Source organism: Manis pentadactyla, chromosome 11 (genome assembly GCF_030020395.1).
Source record: "Manis pentadactyla isolate mManPen7 chromosome 11, mManPen7.hap1, whole genome shotgun sequence".
Taxonomy (NCBI): Eukaryota; Metazoa; Chordata; class Mammalia; order Pholidota; family Manidae; genus Manis; species Manis pentadactyla.
The window spans coordinates 114,142,703-114,159,622 of NC_080029.1; the positions used below are offsets into that span (position 1 = coordinate 114,142,703).

Below are 16,920 nucleotides of genomic sequence, written 5' to 3' on the forward strand. Positions count from 1 at the left end.
AGGATGGGTGTGGGCAAGGCAACTGCAGCCCCCTTGTTCTCCTCAGAAGAGACAGACACCAAGGGCTGGGAGTCAGGAGCCCTAGTTTCCAGCTCCCCCTCCTTCTGTAGCAGCAGTGTGGCCCTGGGCAAGTCACTCAGTCCCTCTGGGCCTCAGCTTCCTCATCTGAGAAGGGAAGGTATCGATAGACCAGTGGTGTTCAAACATCGTAAAGCTGGGAGGCCCTAGCTTTATGTGAAATCTTACTTAAAACCTCAATATAGGAAGTAGATTAAAATGGAGAAGTTGGAATGTGTGGGAGCCAGAGCCCTAATTATTAGGCTCCCCTCCAAGAAACCCTAGGACAGGTGTGGGTCTGTAAAACACAGAAGGAAATCCTATGGTATCGATCAGTTATTTCTAAAATGCAGACCTGCAGACAAGGTTGGCTGCCTCAGAATAATCTGGGGGACTTAATCAAAAATAGAGGTCCTGGGCCCCAGAATGTCTCTGGTGGAGCCTAGGACTCTGTATGAACAACTCCCCCCACCCCCTGCCCTGAGACTCTGGTGGACAACCGGGTCTGGATGCTGCTGGACCAGATGATTGCTCTACAAAATTCTGGCAAATTCAGGCGTTCCTCCTGCCTGCCCCCTGTGACCTCAGTGTCCACAGCCTCCCAAATACCTCGCTTCTGCTCAGCGGCCCTGTCTCCTCTGGTTCTGCAAAGCCTCAGGCCCCAGGGGAGGCAGCCGGCTGTGCCACTGAGCTTCCTCCTAAACAATGTGTGCAACAGGGGGTCAGAGGCAGGGACACAGCCCCGGACAGTCAGCCCTAGAGACTCACTGCCTCTGAGCTGGAGTGTGCCGGATAAAAGGAGGCTGTGGGCCGTGTATGGGAAGCAGGGATATAAAACAGAGGACTTGAGAGTCTGCAAGGCACTGCCTCCTCTGAGCCTTTTGCTGACTGGGGCAGCTCGGAGGGTGGGACTCACTACTGCTTACAGACGGGGAAGCGGAGATCAGAGTACTTGAGGGCTTTTTCAGGGTCAACATTGGGCAAGAGACCTGAATTTAGGTCTATGAAGTTACCGGTTCCAACCTCCTTTCCCCCAATGGTGGTTTCCGACACAAGATGTGGATTGGGTGAGTCTGTATCAGAATCACCAGGAGCACACGTTGGTGGTAGGGCCCATGGCATCAGAGTGTGTGGTGACTGCAGGGGGTAGAGGCTGGGAACCCGGAGTTCTGTAGACTCAGGTGACCCCTGCTCTGCTGTCTCCCCACCCTTACACTATGCCCTTTCTGCCACACCTGGCCCACAGCCCATGGCAGCTCAAGTGAGTACCTAGGCCCCAGGGAAGAGCCAGTCTAGGAGAAGAATTCAACTCCTTTGCACACAAGGGACCACAGGCTCAGGGAAGTTAAGTAACTTTCCATCAGGTCGCACAGCACTTAGATGGCAGACCTGGGATTCAAAGCTGCATCCGTGGTACCACTGGCAGGGTCGAGTGATGCCCGTGCCCATAGATAGGCGAGAAGGTGTTCAGGGTGGGCGAGGAATTTAGCCCTCCAAGGTGCGTGCGGGTGAGGACTGTACCGGCCCCTTCCAGTGCCCCATCCAGATCCTGTGGGCCCACCTACCGTCCAGCCTGGGGGGCAGGCACACTCGCCAGTGATGTGGTGGCAGGTGCCCCCGTTCTGGCAGGGGCAGCGCAGCTCACAGTGAGCCCCGTGGCTCCCAGGCGGGCACAGCTCCTCACAGCTGCGTGGGAAGCAGAGGCATTAGACACAGCAGCATTTGGGTCAGGTGGCAGGGCCCCGGGGCTGTCGCTCCCAGCACTCCAGGGCTCCCTAGGTGTTGGCGGGTTTACAGCCAATGTGAACTGTATTAGGCACAAGGTTGGCCGAGATGTAGTCCTGCTTCCTGCCAGGAGGGGGAAGCAGGGCTCAGCTCTAATAAACTGGAATGTTGTGTGCTTGGGTCAGTACCTGAGGATGACTTAAATGTAAAGCGTGTTCTTCTGGGGAAGGAAGGCTGAGGAAGGCTTTCCTAAGAGGGAGACATTTTGCTTGGGTCTTGAAGAATAAGTTAGTTTTAGCAGGAAAATGGGAGGAAGGGCATACCAGCAGAAGGAACAGCACATGCAAAGGCACTGCAAAGTGGCCATTGATCTGGCCTTAAGTATTTGCCTAGATTCAGAGAGAGGGAATATCTGGGGCATGACCCTCTTCCAGACTCTGGAAGGCTCTCAGTTACCCTGACAGGCTCATGTGCAGGGACCGGCAGGGTGGAGGTGGGGGAAGAAATTGCATAGAGTCTTGGCCTTGGACTTTCGTCCAGTGGCCCTGGCCTCTAGCTGGAGCTGCCCAGACATCAGGGTGGGAACACCTTCATTCAACGATGTGTCTATGGCCAAAGTCCTTGGGTGGCCTCTCTGTATCTCAGGCTGTTGGGAGGCCACTGAACCTTCAGCAGGTTGGGGAGGACTTTGATCTTGTCCCTGAGGGGGTCTCAACTAAGCAGATTTTGAGGTCCGCTGTCAATATGGACCATCCAGGGAACAGGAGTGCGGGACTGTTTGGAGTCTGAGTGGAGAAGGTAGGGAGAAGAACAGGCTCAGTGAACTCCCCAAATCTGTGCATGACATCTGCCAGGGCCTCACCCCCACTCAAGTGGCAGAGAAGAGTCAGGCCCTAGGTAAACGGCAGCATTTGGGTTATGATCAGAGGAGACTTCCATGCTGAGGTGTAGGGGCCCGACCAGGAAAGGCCTCCTCTGGAGGAGTTTAACGTGTTCCTCTGGCCATGGCAGCGCCCATCTGCGCTAATCTCCACTTGCGCCCGTTGCCCCAGGGTGGATAGTGGGATCTGAGACCTGCATGGGTGAGGCCTGGGTGCTTGAGCCTCTGCAGGACTTGGGGTCAGAGTGCGGGAGGTTTTGCAACCAGGACTATCCTGACCTTCCGTCTGTTCCCATAACCCTGCCCGTTCGCAAGGAGCTGGTGGCAGCTGCAGAGAGGGCAGCTGGCCACCCCTGCCTGCCCCCTGTGCGCCCCACCAGTTTTACTCACTAGACTCCGGTGTAGCCCGGGGAGCAGAGGCACTCGCCCGTGCGGGGGTCGCAGCTGGCGCCATGGCGGCACTGGCATGGCAGCTGGCAGCCCTTGCCGTGGGTTCCGGGCGCGCAGAGCTCCTCACAGCGCCAGCCCCGGAAGCCGGCAGCGCACACGCAAGCACCCGTGATGGGGTTGCACAGGGCCCCGTTCTGGCACTGGCACCGGTTGCTGCAGTGGGGGCCCCAGTGGTCGCTGTCGCAGCCTGCAAGAGAGGAGCCGAATCAGGACTGTGGGATCCCCATGGTCTCCCCTCGGGGTGGGGCCAGGAACCGACGGCCAGGTGCTCTTCCCATCTCTGCACCTCTCCCCTGAATAGGAGGCAGGAAGGGGAGTCTGGGCGGAAGGCTCAGCACCTCAGAACCTCCACCACCAATTCGCCAAGTCACCCGATAATCACACCAGCTAAGACGCTTGTTTCCTCAATACAAGTCCCAGTCAGGGCCATTCCAGTCCAAGCAATGCCTTCCCAAAGGCCCTCTCCTGTGCTGGGGATCTGGAACCTCAAGCTGTTTACCTCTCTCCGCCCTTCCTAACCTCCTCTAGGTTGGCTGTCTCTGTTCTCAGCCAGGCCCTCTCTCTTTGGGTCTGCCACCCCTCTTTTCTGCAGCCCTGTCTCCCTTCTTGGTGCCTCCCCAGCCCAGCCCCCATTTCTCCATCTTTCCTGCCACTTTCCCTCTCTTCCCAAAACTCATCAGTGTCCTCACCGCTTGCCCCTTGCTCCCCGTGAATACGTCTTCACCCTCCGTGCCCTCCCCTGGCTACATCTCCCCGTCCCCCTTCCCGTTCCCTCTCCGTTGCTTCTCCCTTTCAGTAACGCCTATGCGCACCTCCCCCACCCCTGGTCACTTTTCTTCAGTTCGATTTCATTACTTTCCAAGCAGCCAACTTCAGAAGGAGCAGGAAAAAGAAATGTTCCCTGGAAGGTGACAGACAGCCTTCACGATCTTTATTTGTAATTAAATGTTTCAAAGAGTGATATCTCAGCCCGCTTTTGTGAATGTGCAGAAATTCACACTCCATAGCTATGGAAAGGGGCCCAATGGCAGAGCCCCAGGAGGTCACCCAGCTGGTCACCACCTCCCACCCGACCCACCCCTGGTACATACAGGACACGTAACAACAAGACGCCCTCAAACTACAGCCTCATTCACTTGAATCCTGGAGTAGGGGTGGATGTGGAGTCTAGGTGTGTATAGGCACAAATAGTGTTCCAGAAGTTCAACGGAGACAAAGATTGTTCCCAGCTAAGGAGATTAGGCAAGACTTCCTCAAAGAAAAGGCACCTGAAGTGGCCTGGCTCACTCATCAGCTTATCATGGTGACCAACTGTTGCTGCCTCAGCGCTGAGAGTCCTGTGTTCTGAGAAATCCCTCAGTCCTGGGAAAACTGGAATGGTCAGTCACCCTACTGCCTGAAGGCAAGGAGATGACCAGTTAACCTTTGTGCCCCAGTGATTCTGGGGTTTAGAGCCTCGGTGAGGGAAAGGGGCAGGTGAGAGGCACTGGGAAGGTGTCATCGGGGCAGGCTCAGTATGAGCAAGGAGATAGTGACATTCGAGTGTTGGGTATGTACAAGAACACGAGGTTCTAGTGAGGTCAGTGAGCACACGGGATCTTTGGGGACGAACGGGTAGATGGAAGAATCACTCCATCAGCTGCACCAGTTCCCCTGCATGTACCTCCCACTTGCTGACCAGCGTCAGTGTCTTGGAGGCTGTTCATCATACCTGAGTAGGTGGAACCACCCTAGGCCCAGAATCCCAATCACCCTATCTTGCTTCATCCCTTCTTCATCTATGCCCCGAATATTCACACATGCAAACAGAGCCACCAAATTATGAATGAGCCTCACCTGAATTTTCCACCTGGCATTATCATGAGTGAGGCAAGAATCAAATTCAATAGCCAAAGCAATCTCGAGAAGGAACAACAAAGCTGAAGACATCACTCTTCCTGATTTCAAACTATATTAAAAGCTGTAGTAATTAAAACAGTATGGTACTCAATACAAACAGACACATACATCAATGGAGCAGAATAGACAGCCCAGAAATAAACTCACACATATGCGGTCAGTTAATTTATGACAAAGGAGCCAAGAATACACAATGGGGAAAAGACAGTCTCTTCAATAAATGGTGTTGGGAAAGCTGGACAGCCACATGCCGAAGAATGAAATGGGACATCGATTTACACCAAACAAAAATAAACTCAAAACGGATTAAAGACTTGAATGTAAGACCCCAAACCATAAAATTCCTAGAAGAAACATAGGCCATAAGCTCCTTGACATTGGTTTGACAATGAATTTTTAATTTGACACCAAAAACAAAGGCAACAAAAGCAAGAATAAACGAGTGGGACTACTACAAATAAAAAGCTTTTAGTACAGCAGAGGAAACCATTAACAAAATGAAAAGGCAACCTACCAAATGGGATAAAATATTTGCAAATCATATTTGACAAAGGGTTAAAATCTAAAATATATAAAGGACTCACGCAACTCAATAGCAAAAAACCCCAAACAACCCAATTAAAAAATGGGCAGACGACCTGAATAGACATTTTCCAAAGAAGACATAGAGAGGGCGAACAGCCACATGGAAAGGTCGCCCTCGTGCACTGTTGGTTGGAATGTAAATTGGTGCGGCCACTGTGGAGGTTTCTCAAAAAATAAACAACAGGACTATCATATGATTTAGCAATTCCACCTCTGGGTATTTATCCAAAGAAAAGAAAATGCCAACAGGAAAAGATATATACCCACCCTTATACATGCTTACGGCAGCATTATTTATAATAGCTAAGATATGGAAGCAACCTAGGTGTCCATTAATAGATGAATGGAGAAGGAAAATGGTATATAAAAGCAATGAAATATTATTTGGCCCCCCAAAAGAAAGGAATCTTGCCATTTGTGACAACATAGATGGAGCATGAGGGCATTATGCTAAGTGAAATTACGTCAAAGAAAGATAAGTATGATCTCACTTACATGTGGAATCTAAAAAACAAACAAACAAAAACCCAACACACAGATACAAAGAACAGATTGGTGGTTGCCAGAGGTGGGGAATGAGGAGTGGGTGAAATAGCTGACGAGGATCAAAAGGTATGAACTACCAGTTATAAAATAAGTGAGTCCTGGGGATGTAATGTACAGCATGGTGACTATGGTTAATACTACTTGAAAGTTGCTAAGAGAGTAGATCTTAAAAATTCTCATCACAACAAAAAGTATTTGTAACTACGTGTGGTGATGGATGGTAACTAGACTCATTGTGGTGATCATTTCACAATATATAAAAATGTCAAATCATTATATTTTATACCTAAAACTAATGTTATATGTCAATTAAATTTCAATTAAAAAATGAAGTGTATATAGGAACACTCTCATTCACACTGAAACAGGCTCACAGGACAGACAGTGACTGAGCCCCAGGTTGGCATCTCCAACCTCACCCTCTCTGGGTCATACTCATGAGTGGAAAAGCTAGCAGGATCGCCCCCAGTATCATTTCTCTCTCTGTTTTTGTTGCCAAGAACACAGCTGAATTCCCATACAAAGTACATATGATGTGACTCTGTTGTAATAATAGTGGCAACCACATTTTAAGTGATAACTTGTGACATCTAAAACTATTATTCCCCATTTTACAGATGGGGAAGTAAAGGGTCAGAGAGATTAAGTGATTGCCCAAGGTTACAGTCAAGGGCAGGTCCAGGTGTTCTGGCTCCAGATTGCTCCACCGCCGATAAATGGTGGACATTGGTGCTACACTCTTTACGGGAAACACAAGGGGAACAGCAAATACTGGGGACAGAGAATGAAGTTAGCTTTGGTCATTGAGTCTGAGGCACCTAAGGGACATGCTGGAAGGCATCTGAAACCCATTCACTTACCACTACCTGACACACTAACACTCGGTGCTTCCATTCTCCTACCTGGCAACAAACATTTGCCAACCACCTACTAATGCCAGAGGTGTCGCACCCTTTTGGAGTGTACACTCTCATGGGGACAAGGACACCGGAGCAGCGTTTATGGTGCACTGTGCAAGTTCAATAATAAGGGCGATCGGGGCACTGGAGAAGCTCGTGTAAACACAGTTTTATGAATCCTGACCATCTGGGTTCTCAGTGTGAATGTGTGTGTACATACATGTGGATGTATGTGTCTGCTTGTGTGCATGTGTGTTTTACAGGACTCCTAAAAATATGTAGAAAGAGTTTTATGTCACAGTAGGAAACCATGCAAGTAAGCAGGAAAACATTTGTAGACTTAAAAAGCAAAGCAACTCAGGGCCATTAATTTAGAAACAAGTAGTCCCTCATATCCAAATTGACAGGAAGAGGTTACATTCAGTTTAGAACATTCTGATAAAGGAAGCAGAGAAGTGTGTAAACCATTCCGTATAACTTTCCCCTCAGAGTGATTAAATGAAAAAATGTTAGGGTTCACAGGGATGAGCTTCAGTTATCTAGAAAACCCACTTTGAAACACCTCATTCCCTAGCACTGACAGGGAAATGAGGCAGAGCTACAGTAAGCCAATTATCTACCCTGTTTAAGGTGAATAAAAACTACCTTCATTAAAATTACAACAGGACTTCACCTTCCTTCACAGATAATCACAAACTTCTCCCAATCTGGTCTTGGAATGTCACCCCCATACACACTTAATTTTTCCTGTTACAGACACTTCTTCCTAATTATACTTGGCTTGGCTGATATTTCGAGTGGATGTGTCTTCTCTGGCCAGCTAGTGAGGGCTTTAGGGGCACCCAGAAGCATGTGGCCTGGCTTGTTTTGCTCCTTTGAGCTGGCCAACGCACGCCCTCCCCAGCCGGTGCATCTCCAGCTGTCCTTCTTCAGACTTTGCAGCCCAGGCCTAGTGAGCTCAGGGAGCATTTACTGCTCCCAACACCCATTGGCGGTGGAAGCGATTATCTTTGTTTTGCAGATCAGGAAACAGAGGCCCAGCGGGGTTAAATAACTTGTTCAAAGTCACACAGCTGGGGAGTACTGGGCTATTGCTTTCCTAGCCCCTGCCATCCTACTGGCTGTGGTCTGGTGTTGACAGAAGAGGGACAGGGGATATTGGCAGCCTCCCAGCACTTAAAAAGCCACCTTGGACAATTCACAAAGAGATGAGAAGGCAGAGGCTCATTTTTCACACATGCCTTTCACATATTCAGGGATTGGTTTACCTGTGAATGATGGCTGTAGGGCCCAGGTTTTTCATGCCTGGTCCTTTTCCCCATAATTTTATTCTCTTCCATTAAGACAATTTCTTTATTTAGAACTTCCTCTATTGTGATAAAATATATGTAACATACACTTTGCCATTTGAATTATGTTAGTGAATAATTAATTCAGTGGCACTGATTACATGCCCAGCGTGGTGCAGCTATGGCCACAGTCCCCAGACTTTTCCATCACCCCAAACAGAAACTCTGTGACTGATAAGCCATCACTCACCATTCCTTTCTTGCTTCTGGCGACCTCTAAACTCCTTTCTGTCTCTCTGAATTGGTCTATTCTAAAGAGTTCATTGAAGTGGAATCATACAATATTAGCCTTTTGTGTCCGGCTTATTTTACTTCACATAATGTTTTCAAGGTTCGCTCAGGTTGTACCATGTAGTGGTACTTCGTCCCTTTCGATGGCTCCATGGTATTCCATGGTCTAAATGTGCCACACTGTGTTTGTCCTTCATCCATTGATGGACGCCTGGGCTGTTTCCACCCTTTGGCTCTTGTGAATAATGCTACTGTGAACATTGGTGTATAGTATCTTTTTGAAACCTGAAGACCATGTATTACAGGCAAAAAAAACCTACAAGGTTTTTTGCCTTCATTAATTTTCTCTTTAGGAACAAATAACTGACCATTGTTTTGTCACCACCTCTACACAAACAGGATTTGGTGCCTTGTGTCTGAGCTCCTGTGTTAGCCGAGGAGTCTCCGTGGTTTGCAGCAGGGGGCCTTAGGATGTGTCCTTGTTTGTAGCTGCCTCTGTCCCCCATGAGCAACCCAGTCTCACGCGGCGTGCAGCCCAGACTGGGCCCAGGAAGAGCTGTCAGCCGCGCTGGCCTGGCTTGTCCTTCTCCAGAGACTAATGAGCCCTCCCGCTGCTCATGGGAGTTTCCTTCCTCAGACAGTGGTTCTGGGCCTGGCTGTACATTAGCATCACACTGGCAGGTCTGAAAACACTCATGCTTACGCATCTGGCAGGGAGAGCTGGATGGTTCTTCCCATTGCACAGATGGGAATCCTAAGACTCAGCAAGGAGGAGGGCATGAAGATCGAGGGGGAGAAACGAACCCAGAATCCGCTGACCCTGAGTTGCCCTGGAGGTGGGGCCAAGCCCTCCCAATCCCTTTGAGCAGTGGAAAAGCTTGACTAGTCAGAGCGCCTCCTGGGACTGGCCCATGCCCCCAAGTCTGCTCCCCTGCCGCACCCACACCACACTCCCAAGAAGAAGTAGGGGGAGCTGACAGCTCATGGAATCGCTCCTGCGTTACAAAGCAGCAGGCACAGAGGCAGAGATAGAGCGGCAGTGGTCCGAAACCATTCCGGCTGATAAATAAAGTGACTTCCAAGTGAGCAAGGCCATTTGTCAACTGACTTGCCCCAACAAAAGCACAAGCAAATTCTCAAGCTGAGCACCTCCACTCTTTTCAGGCCTAGGCTGCAATTCTGAGGGAGCGTCGAAGGGAGAGTCACAGCCAATGCTGTGCACTCTTGGGCAGCCTCCTTCCCTCTCTGGGCCACTGTTCACATCTGTAAAATGACCGATCTGGATCAGTGATTCTTGTTTGGAATAGGTCACCCTCCCCAAGATGGCATCTGGAAATGGAGGGAGGGGAAAATTAGGTCGCCATAGATGATCAGGGACAATCCTGTGCAATGAAGAACCACGCTCTCCAAATGCCGGTGGTGTCCTCATTGAAAAACACCAGTAGGCAAATGCTGGGGTCTTGTTCAGCCCTGATGCTGTGTCATATCTATGCTCTGTTGTTAAATGTCCCCACTTGAGAAACAGGCCTGAAGGGACAGGGTGGGAGGTGCGTTTGTCCTTGTGCAGAAAAGAAAAATTCGAGGTGGTTACCCAGGCTCTGAACGGAGCCATTGCTCAGCTTCCTATCTTTCCACCACTTAGATTGGTGGAATTAAATATTAATAGACCAAGGTGCCGTAGATTAAAATCCAAATCTCCTGACACAGTCCCTAAGCCTAGAAGATGCTGACAGCACAGGACTATAATGATGTATCATTAGCTCTTAGTGATCTATTTATTACACATGTTACTTACTCTGTGTTATTTAACCACACTATCTCTGTCTCCCTTAAGCCTCTGAGAGGAGGCGGGGTTCACAGTGGCTGCAGGGACTGCAGCTGCACCTCCCGTCCCACATGCCGCTCCCAGGGTGGCAGGGATGGAGGGGCAAACATCCACGCAGGACAAAGCCCCCACCCTGTGAGCCTACTGTGCACCAGCCATGGTCTCACATGGGTTATGTCATTTAATCCTCTTACTAACCCTGAGCCGTTCATTCAGACCTTCCCTGGTTCCAGAGATGATTTGAGCCAAATCATGTGAGGTGGGATTATTACCCCATTTTTTGACCGAGAAAACTGAGGTTCACAGACATTAAACAACTAACCCAGCATTTCTCAGTCTTGGCACAATCGACATTTGGGGCCAGAAACCTCTTTGTTGTGGGGCCTGTCCTGTGCACTGTGGGGTGTTCAGCAGCCCCCTGGCCTCTGCCCACTGGAAGCCAGTAGGACACTCCCATCTAAAACTAACAACCAAAATATCTTCAGATATTGACAAATGTCCCCCTGGGGACAAAATCACCCTGACTGCAAAAGGCAGAGTTGAGAGTCAGAGAGTGGCTTTCTTACGCCTAGGCTTTACAGGTCATCTTTAAACACATTTTATAGGTCAGGAAACTGGGCCAGAGAGGCCAAGTGACTTGCCCACAGCCACACAGCTAATACATTGCAGAGGCAGATTTGAAACTAGCTGTCCATGTCGATCTAGAGCTCATTCCATCCCACCACACCAGATTTCAGATGAGTTGGGCTCATTCATTCACTTGTCAAGCAATAGGTCTGACTAAGAACACCTATTATGTTCGAGGGTCAGTTTGCAAAACAGACCAGCAAATGAGAAACACAGGCCCACCAGAACATGGAGCGATGGGAGGGGTCCCAGGCAAGCTGTTGCTGGGGTAGTTACAACTGGGGCATATGCTCACTGTCAGGCCATGGTCAGGATGCCTGGGAGCTGCAGGGGCTCAGGGTAGCAGGGCAGGAGGAAAGAATAAGGCCAGTGGGTAGAGTATAGTGGCCTGAGCAAAGGCAGTCCCTCCAGCTCAGATCAGAGAGCCACTTCAGCAGATCAGAGCATTCACAGCAGATCAGTCACCCCAGCATCTCTCTGTGGATGGACGCATCTGGACACCAGCACTGGGGCCTTGCTTCAAGATATGGCTGAGTCTGCCTGGCATTTCATCACTAGGACTCCATTCCTCAGGGTCTGCAGGAATCCCCTAGGAAATGCACATCATCCATGTGTAGGGGTGTGTGTGTGCAGGGGTGAGGTCGGGGCTCAGTCACATCATGAGGTGTGATCAGCTATTAATACCCCAGTTATCTCTTAATATCCAAGTGGCAATTAGCAGACCTGGGAGTCAGAGGAGGAAGAGTGTGTGTTCAACTGGCTTTTGGACAGAGGAGATGCAAAGGTGTGGAAATCAAATTTATCGAAGTCCCTCACAGGGACGGCAGTGGTGTGGAAGGCCACAGTATTGCATGGCCAGGTGATGGCAAAGAAAACTTGCCATAACTAACTTGCTCAACTCAAGCCATGACTCCTTAGGGTAGTTATAATTATCCCCATTTTACAGAATAAGGAATCCAGGTTAGGTGTGGTTAGGCGGCTTGCTCATGACCTTACAGCCCACATGATCTCTGTCCCTTTTCTCAAATGGGGATATTTAACAAAGGGGCCTTGAACCCCAGAGTACTGGGCTGGAGGCACAGCAGAGCTGGTATGTCGGAGTTCCTTTACACCTTTGCTCTCCTCGTATGGAAGAGGCTTTTGAGACGCACAGAGGGAAGGGAGCTGCGCAGGTCATCAGTGGGCGGCAGGGGAGGGCGAGACCCCAGGACCCCTGCCAAGTCTCTGGGCTGTGCTGAGCAGAGAGGCTGGTGCAGATTCTACCGGCTCCTCACACTCTCTCCCCCTTCTCTTTTGGAATCCAAGTCAGAACCCATGTGCCACCCCTCTGCACCCTTAAAACCTCTGCCCTCGCTGCACTGTCTCTGGGATAAATGCACCTCAATGGCCCAGCACTTCCGTGTCATGCACCTTAGCAACAGGGACAGTGAAGCCCAGGTGAGAGGTAAGCTGGGGGCTGCCCCCAATGGACCCAGGGGCTGGCTGGAGCTAGTCTGCCCTCAGCTCTGCTCACAAACCTCCCCCCTCCTCCCACGGGCTTGTCTTGAGAGCCCAGCTCCAGCTGCCTGGCTCGCTTGGATCTGCCTGCACTACTGCCTTTGAAGTCTGCCAGCCCCAAAGACCATTTATCTCCACAATTTGCCTAGAAAGCCTCATAAATCATGTCTGTGCACAAAGGAGTTGCCTCTTTGGAAGAGCCTTTCAAAGGCAGCTGGCAAAGACACCACAGACCTACCAGGGGGCTACCCAGTCTCTTCAGCAGCGTGGCCCACCCCTCACCTCCCTTGCAAAGCTCCTGAGCAAACCCTGGCCTGGGGAGGGAAGGGGGTAGTTGAGGATCAAAAGTAATTTGGTGAAGCTTTGCAGTATAGGAGAGGGACCCTCGGTTGTGGGTTCTGGGGGCAATGAACTCACAGTCGGAGCAGGAAAGGCCATGGAAGGTCATGGGGTCCAAGCCTGTTTCCCATGAGGAGTGTACTCATTCTACAACCTTGTCTACCATTTCCTGTCATTCCACTTGACTCCAACTTCCTTCAAATAGTGAAGTTTGGTCTGGTGGAAAGAGACTCTCTGGCTCTGTCACAGGCCTCGAGTAAGATACCACCTTTTCAGGCCTCAGCATCTCCCTTGGCAAAGAGACAGGATTACTTCAGATGAGTGGGTGTCAAGCTGGGGCCCATGGAGTCCAAAGGGGTCCTAAGCCTGGGGTAGGGGTTGAGACCATGACAGAGGCTCTGGACCTTCCCTTTTCACAGCTCTAGGGCTGCTTAATTTTCTGCTGGTTCTTACGTAAGGACAAAGGATTAAGCAGCTAAAGGGTGGGGGGGGTATGTGAAAGCCCAGTTTCTAAGACCATTTTTGCCTTTAAAAGTCTGTGTTTGGATTGGACTGGTTTAATATTGTTGAAATGTCCATGCTACTCAGGGCAATCTATAGATTGAATATAATCCCTACAAAAATACCAATGGCATATTTCATGGAACTAGAGCAAATACTTCCGAAATTTGTATGGAATCACAAAAGATCTCACAGCCAAAGCAATCCAGAGAAAGAACAAAGCTGGAGGTACCACACTCCCTGGTTTCAAACTATACTACAAAGCTATGGTAATCCAAACAGTTGGGTACTGGTATAAAAACAGACACACATATCAATGGAATAGAATTGAAAGTCCAGAAATAAAGCCACACATATACAGATAATTAATTTAAAACAAATAAGCCAAGAACATGCAAATGGGGAAAGGACAGTCTCTACAACAAACATTGTTGGGAAAACTGGACAGCCATGTGCAAAAGAATGAAACTAGACCACTGTCTTATACCATACACAAATATAACTCAAAACGGATTAAAGACTTGAATGTAAGACCTGAAACCATAGAATTCCTGGAAGAAAGCATAGGTGGTAAGCTTCTTAGCATTGGTCTTAGTGATGTTTTTGTGAATGAGACAACAAGGGCAAGGGAAACAGGGCAAAGATAAACAAATGGGAAAACACTGAACAAAAAAGCTTCTGCACAGTGAAGAAAGCTGAGTGAAATACCAAATACTAAAGTGAAAAGGCAACCTTCTGAATGGGAGAAAATATTTTCAAATCATACATCCTATGGGGGTTAATATCCAAACTATGTAAAGAACTTATACAACTCAACAACAAAAAACAAATAACAGATTAAGAAATGGGCAGAGGATCTAAAAAGACCTTTTTCCTGCTGCTAGGCTGCTGTTTCCACACCCGTGGGCAATAAGCTATTACTGACCGAGTCACTACATGAAGAGCTCTGCCCAGTGCCCTGGGAGGAGGCAGAGACGAAGGAGGATTACAGACGAAATTCCAACGCTCCACCTATCATGGCCAGGAGACCAAAGCCGGGTTTTAAACCCCTTTACCCCAAAAACGTTCCATTGTCATTCCTCGGTCTCACCGAATCCATAGTGAACTTGCCTGGGGCTGAAACCCTCAGACAAGACAGGAATTCAGGGTGGAAAGAGGGATGCACACAGCCTGGCTGCAGATGGCCTGGGAGGAAGGTGGAGGAGTTTGTTTCACTGAAGGAGACTAGACCACTTCTCGAACTAGCCACGGGGAAGGACCGGCTTTTCCTGTTCTTCAGTCTACATGCAGGTCACAGCAGGTGGCACTCGCAGGAGACCCGGGACAGCATCCACACTCAGCGGTGCCTGTTTAGTGGCTTAGTGGCGTTTTCCACCAAACCTGGGTCTGGCTGGCAGAGCAACGTCAAAGTTGCTCTAACTCTCTGAGCACTTACTCCCAGTGTCTGACTCATAACTGGCTATCCTGCCAATGGGTTTCAGCCCCGGGCAAGTTCACTACGGACTCAGTGTGACCAAAGAAATGCCAGTAGAACATTCTTGGGATGAAAGGGGTTTATGCCTCTGCCCAGAGCACTGGGCCCAGCTCTCTATATAGCGCAATAATAGCTCATTGCCTAAAGGTGTGGAAGCGGTAGACCAGCAACAGGCCAGTTACATCACCAAGTGGTTTAAGTTCAGTGAGGATCCTGGCCATAGGAACCCCAACTTCCCCACACTGGCCAGTGACGACTCTTGGACGTCTGGCCCATAGACTACTCTGGGTGGCACTGGGCCAGAGCCCAGCTCAGGGGAGGGACGAAGGACAAACCAAGACAGGTTCTAGGTAGTTTTGCTGCAGATCAGCTGGGTGACATTTCTGCCCTCCCCGTCTCCCTTGGGGAGTCCTGCAGACTCCCAGGCTTTGCTGTGCTGCCTAAGAAACGAGGAGCTTGGGAATGATGAACATAACCAAGGATGACATTAAAAATACTTCCTAACTGGCAGAGCAGGCACCCAGCGAGCAGAATGGCATGGCTGTGTGGCTGTGTTGGTACCTGTTGTTCTGGCCAGGCCAGGAGCAGCTAACACCCAGTGAACCCCATTATCGGTGAAGCACTGTATGAACTCTTTACAAGTAGAATCTTACTTAACCCTCCCAACTTTCCTGTGACCTCCATCTTCAGATGAGGAAACAGACACAGAGAGAGAATATCCTGCCTAAGGAGAGCAGCCATATGTTGCCAGAGTCACGGGGAAGCCTCTCCCCTCCGTCCCCTGCCTGCCTCTGGCCCCACCTGGGCAGTACAGACACCAGACTTACAGTCCAGGCCCTCTGCTGACTATCTGTGTGGGCCTAGGCAAATCATACCCCCTCTTTGGACATCAGGTTCCCCACTGTAAAGTAAGGAGGGTAGCCCTAGATGAGCCCCAAGAGTCCTTCCATCTCACACATACTGAGCCCTCTGAGTGACCTGGAGGAACAATTTGAGACAAGAGACTCAGGGATGGGGAGGACAGCAAATCCAAAGGAGGAAGCCAAGCGTGGCATCTTGGAGCACGTGTGTGTGCTCTGAATTTCTGCTCACAGGCTCCCACTGAATATCAGGCATAAAAGGAATTTTCACAACAAAGACAACAAATGCACATTTGTCTCACTTTATACACCATTCTTCCAAGTCCTTGTACAATTAACTTGTTATTTGGAATTACCTTGTTTATCTGTATACTTTGACTTTCCAAATCACCTCTATGCCTATAGGTCATCAAAGCAAAGACGAGCGTTCCCATTGCTCAGACGGAGACACCAAGGCCCGGAGAAGCGAAGCAGCTTGCCCAGGCATGGGTCTAGTTAGCAGGAGGGTCGAGACTCTAGGTCTTCAGGCTCTGTCCCCACCCGCCATCCTCCGTGGCACTGATTCCCCAGTGGGGTCACCTGCCACAGGACCTACCACTCAGCAGAAAGCCACGTGTCTTTGGTATTTGGGGCCTCCTGCTCAGCTCTGCCTTGCGGTTTGTTTCATCTTTGTCGTGGCCCATTTGTCCCTGCCCAGGGAGGGACTTTGAGAGCAGCTCCCCGCCGGGCCTGCCAGTCAGAGGACACTGTCTCTGTCACTGCTGGGCAAGGCCCTCTGGTTTCCCCTGCAGTGAGGAGGCCTGTGCGTGAGTGACAAATGTCCTTCCTGTCTATGGAGAGTTATTACGGAAGGACAGGAACCGGCTACTTGCGGGGTCTATGGAGCCAAGGAAAGGCACTAGTGCTGTCTGGGTAGCTAGCTGTCTGTTCTTTCACTCCATAAAACTTTATTGAATGCCTACTATGTGCCAGGCACTGGGGATATCTAGGGAACAAAGCCCCCATGTACCTTCCTGGAGCTAACAGTGTAGCAGCAGAAAGAGGCTTAATTTAGCTTAAATAAGCAAATAAAAGCCTCCATTTCAGCCTTTGCTCAAACTGTCCCTCCTCAGAGCCTGCTTGGGCCTTTCAAAGATCCTTTCTAAGTTCTCTTCCCCAACCCCCGGCTTTACTTTT

At 49.8% G+C, this 16,920-nt stretch overlaps 1 protein-coding gene across 9 annotated transcripts in view; it reads right to left on the reverse strand.

The window, feature by feature from the left end:
* Positions 1–16,920, reverse strand: part of MEGF11 (multiple EGF like domains 11) — a 333,487-nt gene that overhangs the window by 71,640 nt on the left and 244,927 nt on the right. For all 9 annotated transcript variants that reach the window (XR_008992643.1, XM_036932243.2, XM_036932236.2 and 6 more), the window contains exons 6-7: positions 3,053–3,299; positions 1,623–1,743 (exon numbers count right to left, since the gene is read on the reverse strand). Coding sequence is in view for 8 of the 9 variants with exons in the window: in XM_036932243.2 (XP_036788138.2) it covers positions 1,623–1,743; positions 3,053–3,299 (368 nt within the window). In the remaining variant the exon portion in view is untranslated. The remainder of the gene's footprint in view (positions 1–1,622; positions 1,744–3,052; positions 3,300–16,920) is intronic.